Genomic DNA, 15,456 nt, shown 5'->3' with positions numbered 1-15,456 from the left:
CTTGTGCAGCTGGGAGTGAAACAATGAAGTAACGCGGCTGAGGTTTTGCATGCAGACGGCCTGCGCTGCTGTCAGATAGCATCAGCAACAGAGCTGAGGCGGCACAGCGGTGGCCTGTAGTGCGTGCCGGGATCCAGCAGAGAGCATCTGGCAACCCGTCTGTGTCACAGCCGCTGAGCATTTGCTTCTGCTGCTGTTGCTGGGCCGTCCTAGTGCCTAATACTAGACTCTATGGAAGCTCATTTCCGCCACAGAATAAAAAATCAAAAGGTAATTGGGACTTTTCTTTTTCAATTCTGACTTTTTTTTTTCTCAGAATTGCATGATATAAATGTGCAAATGACGAGTTATAAAATCAGAATTGCGTGATTTTAAACTCATAATTGCAAGAAAAAAAGTCAGAATTGACTTTATAACTCAAAATTGCGAGCTTATATCATGCAATTCTGAGAAAAAAAGTCTGAATTGCTAGCCTGGGTTTCCCCATACTGCCTTGCTCGCAGCGCGATTCTATTCACGCTGAGACTTGGTCTGACGTTAGCCAGGCTACTGAATTGCAAGAATTTTTGGTTTTTATTCAGTGGCGAAAACAAGCTTCCATAAACTTCCAGCGTAAAAAAAAAAAAATGCTGTTCAAAAGCTGAATCTTAAGTAAAGCTGTATTTTGATGTAGTATTTTTATATATCAGATACTGCAGGTTTATATATCAGATACAGTTTTTCAGTTTCATTTTTTACAGATTGTTCCTAAGAACTTTTACTGAAATAAAATAAAAGATTCATAAAAGGGTATTTCTTAAATTTGGGAAATCAGATTTAATTTCATCTTTCATCAGTTGTTTTCAGATGCTTTTATGTATAGATGTTATGGTTTTATTGTCCCACTTCCAGATTTTCTTAAACTATGAACATTTGTCATAAAAATATTATTACATTTAAAAGTATGATAATCTACAAAAAATATTGAAATATGCATAAATAAATTCAGTATTAATTGTATGACAATTAATTGTAGCATATTTACCAAAGTTGTGGATTTTTTTTAATTTTTATTTTTTTACTTGAGTAATTTTAAATGTCAAATTATGTAAGTGTGGAATTATGTAATTTTATATATTTAGGACACATAAAATGCTAGCAGTGAAATTAAAATGTTAAAAAATGTCATTTCCATCACAGAATGCTCTTAAGCACAATTTAAGATGTAGTGGAAATTACAATTTCATTTTAATTTCTAAAATGCACAGGACAAAAAGTGCTCGTAGTTGAAGAAACGCCCAAATGCATGTCATACTTAATGTGCTGGCATTTTTTTAACACTGGTCAAAGGACTGTACAACTGGGTGGAGTTGATGTCATGTGGACCTGAATGACATGGGTGTGCCTGTAAGTCTACAGTACTTCTTCATTCATGTAGAGTTTTTAAGAACCGAACCCATTCATTCCTCTATCACTCCCAGGGATATATGTAATGTCATGTGCCTGGCCTTTTCAGGTTCATTCCTGGTCCGCTTATCTAGGCAATGGAAATAATGTGTGATAGCGCCCTAATGGCCTGTGTTGTCCTCAGTGGGGTTCTGCTGATGTAAAGGTGCTATTGTTGGTTCTTGCATTCTAAAAGTGTCTCTTGCCCTTTTTCAAATGCAGCAAGATGTTGACATATAAGGCCAGAACCTAAGCAGATATGATGACTACACAATTCTGCTATTTTCTTAATAATATATATATATATTTTTCAGCCAAAATCTGAAATGTGTGATTTTTGTTTGAAAATCCTAAATATTATAACCCACTTCCACGAATGTAGGTCATGGACTTTTATGGAATATCTGATGAAGGTCATCATTAGTCAGGGACTCAAGCACCCTCATAAATTCTTCACCATTTGAGCCCTTTTCTTTTACCGAATAAGAGATGTGAAGGCCATTTATGGCATTCAGCATGTTAAAATACTTCTCATGTGAACGCTGACTGGTTCATGACAATATAATTAATCTTTCATGACAAAATAACTTTTATTTTATTACCACATGGTTACCACATGCATTTTATTTTATGGACCACATACTGAATTCAGCATAAAAGCTTTGGCCTAACTGAAAATTAACAATTCTTATGCCCCTTCTTCTTTATTGCGTTGTCACAAAGACCGTTCTTTCTCCACAGGTCTAAGTTTTACTTAAATGAAGGGATAGAAGTATCGTGCCAGCATTTGAAAGTGGTCCATGTTGTGATGTATTACATAGGCCACTAGGTCCATTACTACACACATTCTTCATGAATCATGCACCCTTTTATCCTCAACAGACGGTTGATGGGTCAAGGTCCAAGGTCGATCATGTCCGACACCCATTTAGACCATCAACCACATTATAACGAGTTTATATTTATTTCATCTAGCGCTTGAGACATGTTAGGCGGTCACACCAGGGGTTTGCAATTCCCTCGTAAATGTCACACTGACCAGATTAATGTAGCGCCATCAAGACCCCTATTAATCACCAATGAGCCCCAGCTCTACCTCCACCTGTTCGCTGTACTACTCCCTACATGGATGAACCGGCATAATGGATTTTAATGACCCTTAATGGTGTTGTGTAAAGAATGAGTTTTACAGCCCGTTTTATGGTTATCTCTTTTATTCTAGTTTTCATTTCATTATCATATTGGGTTATTTATGTCTGAGGGGAACCCATAGTGGTCTGCCAGGCTTGGCAGATCGTCAGCTTTGTGGTTTTAAAGTTTTCGGGTCTTCCGTGCGCAGTGCAGTTTGCTAATGAGGATTTTTTTGCTGTGTTTGAGGCTCAACTGTTTGACAGGGTCTAACAACCTGGTACGTGAGGTGCATTAAGCTCTGTGCAGAGCGTATGGCAGGCGTAACATGAAATCCAACGTTCTTATTTTTTCAGGAAGAGAATCTCAGTCACTATAAAATTAAAACCGACCATTTTTACTTAACACTCATCCCTGGTCTAGCTCTTACCCTAAAATTAAAATTCTCTTATATTTTACTCACCCATGAGTTGTTTCAAAACCGTTTTTTTTTTTTTCGTGGAACACAAAACAAGATAATGAATGTGAAGTCAGCTTGATTAATTGTAACATAAACGCTAAATAAAACACTAGAGTTTCTGCAAAAAAGTGATCTGATTTTGGTTTAAACCGTAAAGTCTAACAGATTTTAACAGTGATCTCTTCTCTGCCAGCCAGCGCTTTGCACTCCAGGCCAGTGGGTGGCGGGAATGTACACGTGCTGTTTCTGGTGTTTTAGGAGGGAAGTAGTTCTTTGGTATGTAGAGCCCACTTTTTCGCTATCCAATTGATTTCCCAAGGCAAAAACCAAGTCACATGCCAGTTTTCTTTCCGTTGAATATCGTGTGAAAATGTCACATTGCGAAAATAAAGTGTATTGTGAAATCTTTTTTAAAGTTGACCTTCGGATGGACCTTTAAAAACATGTTTAGTTTTCCAAGAAAAGGTACATGAAGTTATATAAAACCTCTTCCGCGTAACCTATCTTGGTGTTCTCTTCTGCGGTATGACTCTTAAAGCCAAAACTAAATCCAAATCAGTATTAATCTCATTCCCCTACTTCAAATGTAATCAAGGAAATGTTTTATCCTGCTGAAGCTATGAGACACTTCAGCTGAGGTCACCTCTCTGTGATTCAATCTCTTGCAACCCACCCTTGATCTTTCTTTACATGGGAAATGGCGTATTAATTAGATGCCGGGAGCGTAATAACGTCGTAACAAAGTAAACAAATAAGCCAGGGTGAAATCGGCAGTATCTATTTAGTCAATGTGCACTGTTGATAGGGGAAAGGAAAATATACTTGGGAAGGAACCAGATATGGGATGTGCATCAGTAAAGCTCGCTAATGTGATTGTTTGCTGTTAATCAGTTTAGGGGTCACTTTTGGAGGCTGAAATGTTTCTTTCACAGGCTATATGTCAAGTTGAGGAAAAACAGTCTGGTAATTCTGCAAGGAAGACGACCAGCGGGGATTAAAGCCGCGGGGAATCATTTGTCGCCTTTGCTTTAGTGGCCAAACACTTGCGGTGCCCTTGGAAAAAGAGGAAATGTGATTTCCCTTGGGGTTGTTGCCGTGTTCCTCGTCTACAGTCTGATCCCAAAAGGATGTCGAGCCCTGCTGCAACTTTTATGACCCAAAGCGCTAATTGTTCGCCTTCTACATCCTGCTAATTGGCCAACGCCAAAGTTTTGCCTGTTCTGAAAGTCAGACCAAAAGTGAGGTGCTTTAATTTGTGCACCACAAGATTTTTAAAAAATATCTGTCTGATCAGGGCAGCAAAGCATGAATCGTCAATTTTAATTGATCTTTCGTCAGAACAGTTGTTTTTGTAGAAGCGTTGATGAAAAAAGCAGATATGTCAAGAATATTCCCAGAGGACTTAACCAGACAAGAGGTCACAGAGAGTTTAAAGCCTCTCTCTTGGGGACTCAATAAAAGAGGTGGCAAATTTGTGGGTAGCTGGAAGCTTGTAAGCTAGATGCTGCCCTTTTGACTTACAATGCAGGAGACTGGTCAAGTCCCAACCGTAATTTGTCCTGATTCCATTTCCCCTTGCTTTCTCCATCATTTCCTATCATCCCTCTAATTTTAGTCCCAATAAATCAGCAAAATACTCTTCATTTTGGTTTTTAGATACATGGAAGGTATTTCTTAGGTGGCCTAAGTTCTTGTGCTTGTTATATTCTTGTTCAATTCTGCAACAAAGGACACTACAGAACAAGTGAAGCAAATACAGCAGGAAAAGCACAGGGACGTCCAATCCAGGAGTCTTCGCACTTCAGATAGAAATCCCTTTTCCACTGACCGAGCTTACTTTGGTCTTGTTTCCCTTCATCATGAGTTTTAGTTATGCCACCTGACCCAGCGGATAAGGAGTATATTACAAGTCCCATTGGAAGTAAGGTTTTCTTCAAGTGCCTTTGACGATGTACGTTGACTCTTTAGATGTCAGAAAACCTGGTTCACTCCCATCACACCTCTCAATGTCTCCTTGGTTTTCTTGTCCCTGTTAATGTCCCTTAATAGAGTCATAAATCATTGTAACTGAAAGGCCTCATGACTCGTTTCGCCATACACCATTCCCCCAAATCAGAAATCCAGAATGAACACATTAACCCTTTCCACTTCACATTTTCCCCCCAGTTTTGACCCCTTCACGTCCCAGTGAACTTGCAGTCTGGTGCAACCCCGATTCAGCAGCAAAACCTTTTACCTTAACATCCCCGTCAGCACTTTCTATAGATTTTTCTTTTGTTTATGTCCATCCTTCACTGTCCGAGACTTCACTACCTGTCATCCTGCTTTTCTCCATTGAATTGAGCCACATCGGGATGGGCTCCTGGGGCACCGGAGAGACTAATCAAAGAAGTAATGTGATGGAAGCGCACCCTGACGCTGACAGTTCCTGTACTGAGAGCAGTCACTCACTCAAGGGTAGTGGCCTAACTTCAGTGTCTATGTGATGGACGCCTACCTTTACTAAGGTTAAGCTCATGTTCTTTAATGGCATTGTGTCGATATTGGTGGTTTGCAGGGTTTTCTGGGAACATCACCCTTATTTGGTCAGTCTCGGCTTAAGAGACTCACTCAAATTTGTATCAGTCATTGAGGAGGATCAATAGGAAACTTTAAGGTCAGTCTGGTGAAGAAAGAGAGTATTGCTTGCAGTATTCATATGTGTCGGTTTATATTAGAGGTCAAAGTGGTAAGTTGGACTAACTGGAACGTCTTATTTAACCCAGCTTATGTGAATTTTTTCATGAGGATTTTCCCTGTTAAAAATGCAATAATTGTGCTTAAAACTATTGACATTGCTACACAAGCTTTTCTTTTCATAGTAGTTGCTTTCTTGTGACACATTCAAACTCTCCCATTTTCTCTTGTTTTCCGCAGCTCAAGAGCAGCATACAGAATCTGAGCATCAATATAAGCCATGATGCCAATGAGTAAGTACCTCCCCCTTACTTTGACCCCTGTATTGATGTTGACCTCTGACCTCTCCCCACATTACTTGATTTGGTTTCCTTGTTTTATTTACATGAATAGTGCTTCATTTAGTGGCTTGAGTGATGTTTCTGTACTTTTAATCTTTTCAAGAGATTTTGAACGATAATTCGGCCACTAAATATTGATGAAAATGAATTGTATTGATTTGTTTTTAATTTAAATTTGGAAAGGGCATTACAATGCACAAAAGTCTAATAAAAAAATTATTCATTTACTAAGAATGATAAGAAACATTTCACCTTTGTGACAATTTATTGTCGTCTGATCATGTTAAAAAACAGGTTTTCCACATCAAAACCTGGGTTTTTGTAGTTTGTATCTATAATTTAGTGTTTATTTATATCTTTTTTTATTTTATTTCAGTTAACAAAAACCATTTTTTTAAAATATTGTTTTAATTTTTGTTTTAGTACTTTACAATAACACTGCCCCCTTGTGGTCAAAAGCATTTCTATTGCATTGTGGCTTAATAGATTTGTGTTGGGACTTCATTTAATTGTTTTGTGGCTTAATTTGGTGGAAATTTCCATTGGAAATTGAATGTCCAATGAGTCAGAATAGTAATACACAAGAAAACGGGTATTTTTTTTTGTTCCTTTTGTTGAGTATCATTGCACCGTACCCCACAGAGCACATTAAACAGTTAAATGGGAGCACTTAACAGCAAATTGTTTGAGTAACAGGAACACCTAGAGGCAGCGCCTGTGTCACACAAGCATTTGACGCTGTTCTGGGCCCATCAGTGGATGGCCAGAATTCATTATCATATACAGAAACCCCTGGAGGATATGAAAGAAGCAGAAAGTCTCTCAGATGAGAAGAGTGGCATTTCGTGTTGAAATGTCACCGCTGCACATCCTGTATGTCATTTACTGAATGGAGGGCTACCCAGAATGAACAATGAATTAACATCAGCGCTCATTTTATCATCTGTTGACGTGCATTTGCATTGGAGACCAAGTATATTTTGAATTAATTGGAGTTAAATGTAAATGTAACAGTGTTTTAAAGGGATAGTTCAGTCAAAAATGTCATTTATTCATCCACAACCTTTCTATTTGTTTCAAGCCTTTCTTTCTGTGGAACACATAAAGTTACAATGAATAAAAGGAAACAAAAGCACTATAAATGTATCATATAAGCTGATCAAATGAGTTATTCTATTCTAAGTACTCTGAAGTCATATAAAAAGTCCACATTCAATTTAAGAATAAGTACATTTTTAAATATTTCTTCATTTGCATTAAACAGATGAATAATGGTCATATTGGTTTTAAACAACATGGGGGTCACTATTGTGATGACTGAATTATATATTTTTTGTGAAATATCCCTTTAAGTCTCACTGGTAACATTTTGTGTTTGTGTCGGCAGTCTCTTTGCTTATTCGACGCTCTCTCCAAAATGTCCATGCATAAACAAACGCACCGTCATCCGCCACTTTACCATATGTTCTCAAGTCAGCATCGTCTTTTATTAAACAAACACTTCTGTGCTTCAAACTGAAACCCCAAATGTTCATTCCGTACGGCGTACGCAATCATCTGCTGTTTTAATATGATCACCTCATTTCACAGTTTCAATCCTTGCGGTGCTTTACCCAAGCTTGGTTCACACCACTTGGAAAAGCCTCATATGGGAGTTATCTTGCTGACCTTCCCCCAAAAGCCACAAGGACGTGATTAAAAACCACTTACAATGGGGCCTCACTTGTACTTCTCTATCACTGCCTGTGATAGACCACCGAACCTGTACTGACTATCACAGGAATTACATTAGCAGAAGCCGGGGTGACGAAAAGGGATCTCCCAATTCTCATAGATGGCCAAGAGCACTCATGGCTAGACTGACAGCCGCCACTGTGATTGTACGTCCCTCTCAGGCTTTGAGAAATGGCTTTGGGTGTCCATGCAGACCAAGCTGAAGGGCTGATCTTCAGATATGTACAGTCTACCAGATGTCAGCCACACATCTAGGTGTTGAAAGAAATCTCAAGCTGATCTAATACAAGCGCTCTAATTTCCCAGAGGACAGTTTCTAGGTAAGACGTAGATAAAGAAGCTTGTTTGAACAAGATTAAAGTGAAGACCCAACCGGAGATTCACACGCATGCGTAACATACCACGGACTGAATCAAAGATCCATCATGTGCTCGAATTAGAGGCTGAATAGACCCTCGTTAATGAAGAGACCTGAATAAATGATGAAATAAAGAGGGTGGCAGCAGCTCTCTTGTTGACAGAGACCTAAAGCCCTCTCTGAATTACCAGAAATTATCTTCAGCACAGTGTCGCTCTGTGAAGCCTAGAGATTGTAGATAGTTACTCTTTCTAGTCTCGCATAGCCAGACCTTCAGACTGACGGCAGATGGTCTGGACTCCATAGCAGCTTTCATTGGCCAAGAACCGCCCAGAGGCCGTCTGACTGACGTGTAAAGCAACCAATCACAGTTCGTTTTGTTCAGCATCATGTTTAGGGGCGTGAAAATATAACGTCGATGTCCAGACCGGTGTGTAAAACCCTTGGAGGTATATTTTAAAGAGTCTATGCCGTAAACTTGAACATACTTTTAAAAATCCAGCGTTTAGTTGATCCTGATTGTCACTCATTGTCACAGTTGTAAACCCACGACAATGTTCTTCTTCCATGAGGGGGTTTGGCTTCACGGCATCTTTGTTTCTAGGCAGAACGTTTAAGAACGCGACACACACGTCTCCTGAACATCCTGTAGAATTCATCCAATCAGATGACGACTTCAAAAATGTCTGAAGTGTTTCCAGTTAAGTGTGCCATATGCATCAGACGTTCAGCCAACGTTGGCGTGATGTCTGAGACTGAGACTATTCTCTTTCCCTCTCTCTCTCTCTCTCTCCCAAGATAATTAGTTAGTTTGTTAGTTTCCTTTCACACCACACACCATAAAAGTTGCTCTGCGTTTGTAGCTTGTGCTGCACAGGTTTTTGTTTTGTAAAAAAAAAAAAACTAGCATTTTATTAAGCTGAGGACACACCACAGGCTAAGAAAAAGGGCTCACTTGATAATACTCATGATGGAATTTGAGAGAATCTGACCTTAAGTATGACTATTTTTATTCTGAACTTTTTTGTCTGATATAGAGCAGTATAATGAAATATCTTCAGCCCTAATAAGCACACAGATTACTCTTTACCGGTCTAGCGGGTGCTCTGTTCATTGTGTGTCTGTGTCTTGGATGATACTCAAGACTGACCTACCTATTCAATGATGTATGGCTCCTGGCGCCACAGGTGTGTGTGTTGCCCAGCGTGAAGTTGGTGACGCTGGCCTTAATTACCCCTGTGTGTTTATATTGAGAGAAAATCTGAATGTTCCCTTCATAGCTTTTTTTTGTGCTTTATTTAGGAAACCGGACAGCATGAAGCAGAAAAACGCCTTCCCGCCTAATTTCATCCACTCTCTGGACTCCACGCACATGATGCTGACATCACTGCATTGTTACAGGTGATGAGCTGTCTGTTGTTTTACATCCCACACTCAAAAGGTCTTTACATCCTTGGTTATCATGTTTTTAGACACTGGGTTAAGACTGCTTTTAACTTTTGCTCTAGAACAAGCTGCCTAGCAACAAACAACCAATCAAATAATTAACAGTGATTACCTCATTTCATATTAATGATCTTTGTACAGTCCCAGAATGTTGTATATTTTGTTTATTGGAGAATTTTGCAGCTTAAAAAATTAAGAGACTGTATTGTTTGGTTTTGCTTCTTCAGGCAATGTTATATCTCTTAAACACGCTAATAAAAATGCTAACATGAATATACAGACTGAAACAGATAAGCGCTTACATTTACCTGGGTTAAGAATAAAGAGTGACCGAGATTACCTTTTTATGTCAGATATGATACAGATCATACAATGTCTTTGTTTAAAGGAGTCATAATGTTGTGTTACCTTGGATACCCAAATGCTCTATTATAGTATTTTAGGCATTTCTAAAAAAGAAAAGTGGAAAAAAAATCAACACAGAGCCCCTCAGACCCTTATTTCTAAAGGCATTATTGTCTCGCGAGATCTGATGTGATGTTTTGGCTGTCGTGGACGGTCATTATAATAATGCAAATGAGGGGCGCGTTGATTGGTTGCAGGAATGTATTTTACTACTTCCAAGCGGTACAAAAACATAGACAAAATACTGCAATAGCTCAATAAATGTGACGGTACTTATTGTTAGTGAAATTGTAATCACAACCAAAGAAAAAATACACCATTGCCAGATACATTCTTACAGAAGCCCCACTAACTGAAAGCTATTTTCAAACTGCATGTTTTGCATGAGTTTGGCTAATAATGTTTAGTGGTATATTGTTTTCATACTTGCATTTAAACAGTTTTAGCCACTGAGCATGGACTCCTGTACCGTCACTACTGTAGCTGCTAGTGTAAAACAAAGTCGAAAGATGTGGCTAGCATTCGTAGAGTCCATTCCCCGTGTTTACCTCGAAGGTAACGTTACATACAATAGCCGCATTAGCTGTTAGCTGCTATTTGTTAACCACAGTAGAGCAATAAAAACACAGTCTTACCTTTTCAATTTCTGGCAAGTCCCTGATGGTTGGGATGGCACCTTTTCCCAAACGGAGCTTCGAGGCCAAGTTCGCCTGATACTGCCCCAAATTTGTAAAAGATTCCGGTGTAAAATGTTTAGCACACACACCTAACGATACGCCACTTGAAAGAGTTGTTGGGACAGCGTCATTAAAAATGAATTTCATCCACTGTTCCCTGATAGTTACGTCCGTTTTTGGTAGATAAAACACATTTGCATGTTGTTTGTGGCAGTCACCCACAGAGCATCTCAAGTGTAGGCTACACTCGGTTTCTCCATCTTTCTCGAGTCAACTAAACTGAATCTGAGGGGGAGAGGGGCGGGCTTCCCGCGGCATAGGTTTGCGGTGTCCATATTTGGTATATCCTCCCCCGTCTTGACGTCAAGAAGGGGAAGAAATCAAAATCTCGTTTTTTCGTGCGCGTGCACGTGGCCTATTTTACAAACCCCGAGGTAAACAAACGCTTCACTTTTAAATATCGGCTTCCCGGCCAGTGTATAATCATTATGCAATCATAACATACATTGATTCTCGTGGAAAAGTGAAATTTCTACATTATGACTCCTTTAATATGCAGAATGGATTTTAGTTGTTTTTATTTCTTTTTGACACCATAAAAGCTAATAATGGACATAATAACGTGATCATTAGACAAGAATAAAAAATATATACGCATTATGAATTTTTAAATACTTGCACTTGTACTTGTACTACTACTACTACCGCTAATAATAATAATAATAATAATAATAATAATAAATCAATAAAAAATATTAACAGAACAATATCCATTCATAATTATTAATTGCGCATATATTTAATAAAATAAAATGTATAATATGAATAACTATTAACAACAATTTTCATTAATATTAATCATACTATTAATGTTTATGATAGTACATGATTCATAATACATATTATAATTAAATACATTAATAAATAATATTAACAACAATGTTCAAAATTTATTTATAAAATTAAGATGTGTATTAAAGTAATGATAATAGTACATTATTTTAATGCATATATTTAATAATAATAATAATAATAATAATATGTTTCATTATTATTATTATTATTAGTAGTAGTAGTAATAGTAATAATTATAATGATAATAAATTATTAACTTTGCCTATATCTGATAGTAATTGTAAAATAATATATATTATAAATAATATTAGCAAACAATATTCATTATTATTTTAATTATTCATTGTTGTTGTGTTAAATGTCTGTCTGTCTGTTTTCTTCACACATGCAGGGCTGGTCTTACGTTTGTGTCCGTCCATGACTGTTATTGGACCCACGCTCTGACGGTGGACACCATGAACAAGGTGTGTAAGGAACTGAGCATTCAGTGCAGAATGTTTTTCCTATGCAAATTCTTTTGATAGAAATGACTGAGCGGCCCTTAATGGCCAGATGTTTGCATGCTGAGTTCACCATATGTTCAATAACCAACCCTGTCAGCATGGGTTATTTCCATACTGAATGGTCGTGCCTCTCATCCTCTCAACTGGTCCATTTTTTGTAAAGTTGCCATTAACTTGATTTGTTTAATTTAGCTTTTTATATCATTTACCTCAGATTCCTTTTCACAGATCTATTTTAGACCAAAATTATTTAAAAAGAAATAATTCACCCCAAAATGAAAGTTATGTCATCATTTGCTCACCCTCTTGGCTGTACTTACTTTACAATCACCTTCATTTCTTAAGTTTCACCTCTATGTGACACTTAACAGTGAACTTCTGAAGCTTAATAGCTCAGTCTGTTCCTTTAAACCATATTCAACTGTCTGTATTGAGACTCTTTTTTTTATCTTTTCCTTCTCTCCTTTTGTCTATTGTCTGCAAGTCTTTCCCTGACATGCTTTGTGACCACAGATTCCTCTTAAAATGGGAAAGTTCAAATTGGAGAGAGGTGAAACGTCTGAGACGAGCATTGGAAAAGGGAAGCGAGAGGGAGATAGCATTGAAGCTGGCGCATTAGTGTGCATAATGACTGACTGAGTGCTCTGTGTCGCTCCTCAGGTGTGTCGTGAGCAGTTTGTGGCTCTGCATAGTCAGCCCATTCTGGAAGAGCTGTCCGGGTTTCTTCTGCAGAAATATTGCAGCAGGCCTCCGTAAGTCCCATTGCACATAGCTGGTTTTTAACTACTACATGTTATTTAACTACTACTAATAGTGGTTCGCTATTAAACTGCTAACTGCTTGGGGTGCACTGATATTGAAATTCCGGCCAATACCAAAAATGACAGTATTTTCCTTTTAATGGCCAATAAGCGATTAACTGTCAATATTATAAATCTATACTACTTAAAGAAAGTTGATACACTCAAAAAACTAAATATAAATAGTATTAATAAATTGTATATATGATCATTTTTATCAAACTCGTATATTTAAGTTCAGTAATTTCACTTAAATGGCAATGAAAATTAACTATTAATTGTCATTTAAGTGAAATTACTGAACTTAAATATACAAGCTTGAGAAAAATGACCAATCTAGAAGAAATTTTCAGATGGCACTTAGAGGCTTTTGCATCTGAACTCTTCATATATATATATATATATATATATATATATATATTCAGAATTTGTATTCAGAATGAAATATCTGCAGAAACACGATAATTTTCACATTAGGGCCGATAACCGATACATATATGATATTATAAATCTATGCTAGTTGAAGAAAATTGATACACACAAAAAATTGTGTGTTTAAATAGTTTGTATTTAGAATTAAATATCAAATATCGACAGATAAACGATCATGTTAAGGCAGATAACCGATAAATGGCTGATTTTATAAATCTGTTCTGCTTTCTTTTAAAAGAAAATGAAAACGTAAAAACTTGGAATGTCGATTTAACGCATTCATTTAATTAATTAGTTATGGGGGAAAATAACGCGTTAAAATTATTAACGCATTTACCGCACCCAACCCGCCCAGACCTACGTACTGTAGGTCATCTTACATTTCATACAGTTTATTGGTGATGAACATGAAGCAGGGCAACAACTCACTGCATTATGTAGCATATAGAATGGCCCTAAAATTCAAGATATCAGGGCAAAAATGCCCCTGTATGAGTTTTTGTCTCATATCATATTATATAGTTAAGCAATATCACACGAGTAACGAGCGCAATATCACACAAATTATGTTTTTGTCCCGAATAGAATGAATGCAAATGTTATATTGATTTTATACAACAGTTCAATAAATGAGAAATTAATATTGTGTTATATTTTAGACAATATTGTCTGTTTTTGCTCAATTTTGCCAATAAAAATATGACCTGTAAAGCCAGAGCAGAACTGTTGTGCATCACTAGCAACACAAAGCGGTATTTCGTTTCTGGATGAATCCACATTTTGAGCGAATCAATCGGGTGAACCAATGATTCAATTGCCTATTCATAAAAAGTGTCATTTACTTTATTTCTGTATGAATCAGCCGTTTGAACGAATCGAATGAATTCAAGACTTTCTCATCAAAACATTTACCATCACCTAAAGTTTTAGTTTCTTATTTAGAGTATAATTTCATAAAAAAATTTATTTCATATTTCCATATTAATAAAAACCCATTAAATGTATAGTTCACCCAAAAAAATATAAATATATATATATATATATATATATATATATATATATATATATATATATATATATATATATAAAGCTTTCTAAAGCTCATTTTAGTAATGTCTATTTGATATTTGATTTGATATACTTTTCTCATTTAACACAATAATGACTTTAAATGATCTTTTGGGGGTAATTTATCAGCCAAATTTGATGTGCAATTAATTTGCAATTAATTCGATTAATTAATCGCCACAAAAAAAATGTAATCGCTTGATGGCTCTAGCAAAAACTAAAATAAATAGTTTGAATTTAGAATAGGCTGAGAAGCAATTACAATATATTCGACAATAAATGCAGCAGTTCTTTGTAAGTCCCACAGTTAACAATTAAATGTCTAATATTGGCCAATAAATATTCAACTTGGCTAGTAAGGATTCCCTGATATTTAAATTCTGTTACCAATAATATTTTTTTTTATTGTAGCCGATATAATACACTAAAAGCTCAAATAAAAGGTTTGTGCGCTCAAAATGAATTTAGGATAGACCGATACAAGTAAATAACTAATTATCACCTGATACAATAAATACAAAAAAAACCCCACCAATATCATCTAAAAACTTATATGTTGGTGATATGAATGAATGAATAAGGTTTGGTTCAACTGAGTCCATTTTCTGCTCTCACAGGGTTGTAGCCAAGCCAAAGAAGATTCAAGAATACTATAAGATGTTACAGCTTTTGTCCAGCGTTCCTCATACAGGTGAGTTAAACCCCGTCACTTTCTGACACACAGGCCAGCTGCTCGACATCATCTGATTGACAGCTTGTCAGGTTTAGGGCAGCTTTTGTGCTGTTGCATAACGACGCACCGTCCCGCAGAACCATGCGATTTTATGCTCATCAGCGAGATAGATTTCATTAAACTGATGACAATTAATTCTGTCAACTGGTTAATCTGTTTATGTAACATGGGCCAGAAGGAAACACAATGGACAACATGAGCGCATTTATCGCAAAATCACACATCACATAAAACCCTGATTCAGCAGAGGCGATATTGAGGGGAGCTTTTACAACGTCCTTAAAATGTCAGTAAAAACAAGAAATACGATGATTCATTCGCCATATAACTGTGTATACCACCGTATAACACACACTTTTTATTTCTGTTATAAAACAGTTTCATATTATTTCTAAAGTCCTGATACATGCGGACC

General features: G+C 36.9%; 1 protein-coding gene across 2 annotated transcripts in view; it reads left to right on the top strand.

Annotated features, from left to right (window-relative positions):
• polrmt (polymerase (RNA) mitochondrial (DNA directed)) overlaps positions 1-15,456 on the top strand; it is a 54,017-nt gene that overhangs the window by 34,213 nt on the left and 4,348 nt on the right. Inside the window, exons 16-20 of one of the 2 annotated variants that reach the window (XR_014628258.1) lie at positions 5,930-5,982; positions 9,425-9,523; positions 11,897-11,969; positions 12,522-12,760; positions 14,926-14,999. Coding sequence is in view for 1 of the 2 variants with exons in the window: in XM_084416509.1 (XP_084272635.1) it covers positions 5,930-5,982; positions 9,425-9,523; positions 11,897-11,969; positions 12,669-12,760; positions 14,926-14,999 (391 nt within the window). In the remaining variant the exon portion in view is untranslated. The remainder of the gene's footprint in view (positions 1-5,929; positions 5,983-9,424; positions 9,524-11,896; positions 11,970-12,521; positions 12,761-14,925; positions 15,000-15,456) is intronic. The other variant, XM_084416509.1, reaches the window with a different exon arrangement.

Source organism: Rutilus rutilus (genome assembly GCF_951802725.1).
Source record: "Rutilus rutilus genome assembly, chromosome: 8".
NCBI lineage: Eukaryota > Metazoa > Chordata > Actinopteri > Cypriniformes > Leuciscidae > Rutilus > Rutilus rutilus.
This window is presented reverse-complemented; position numbering and strand designations above follow the sequence as displayed.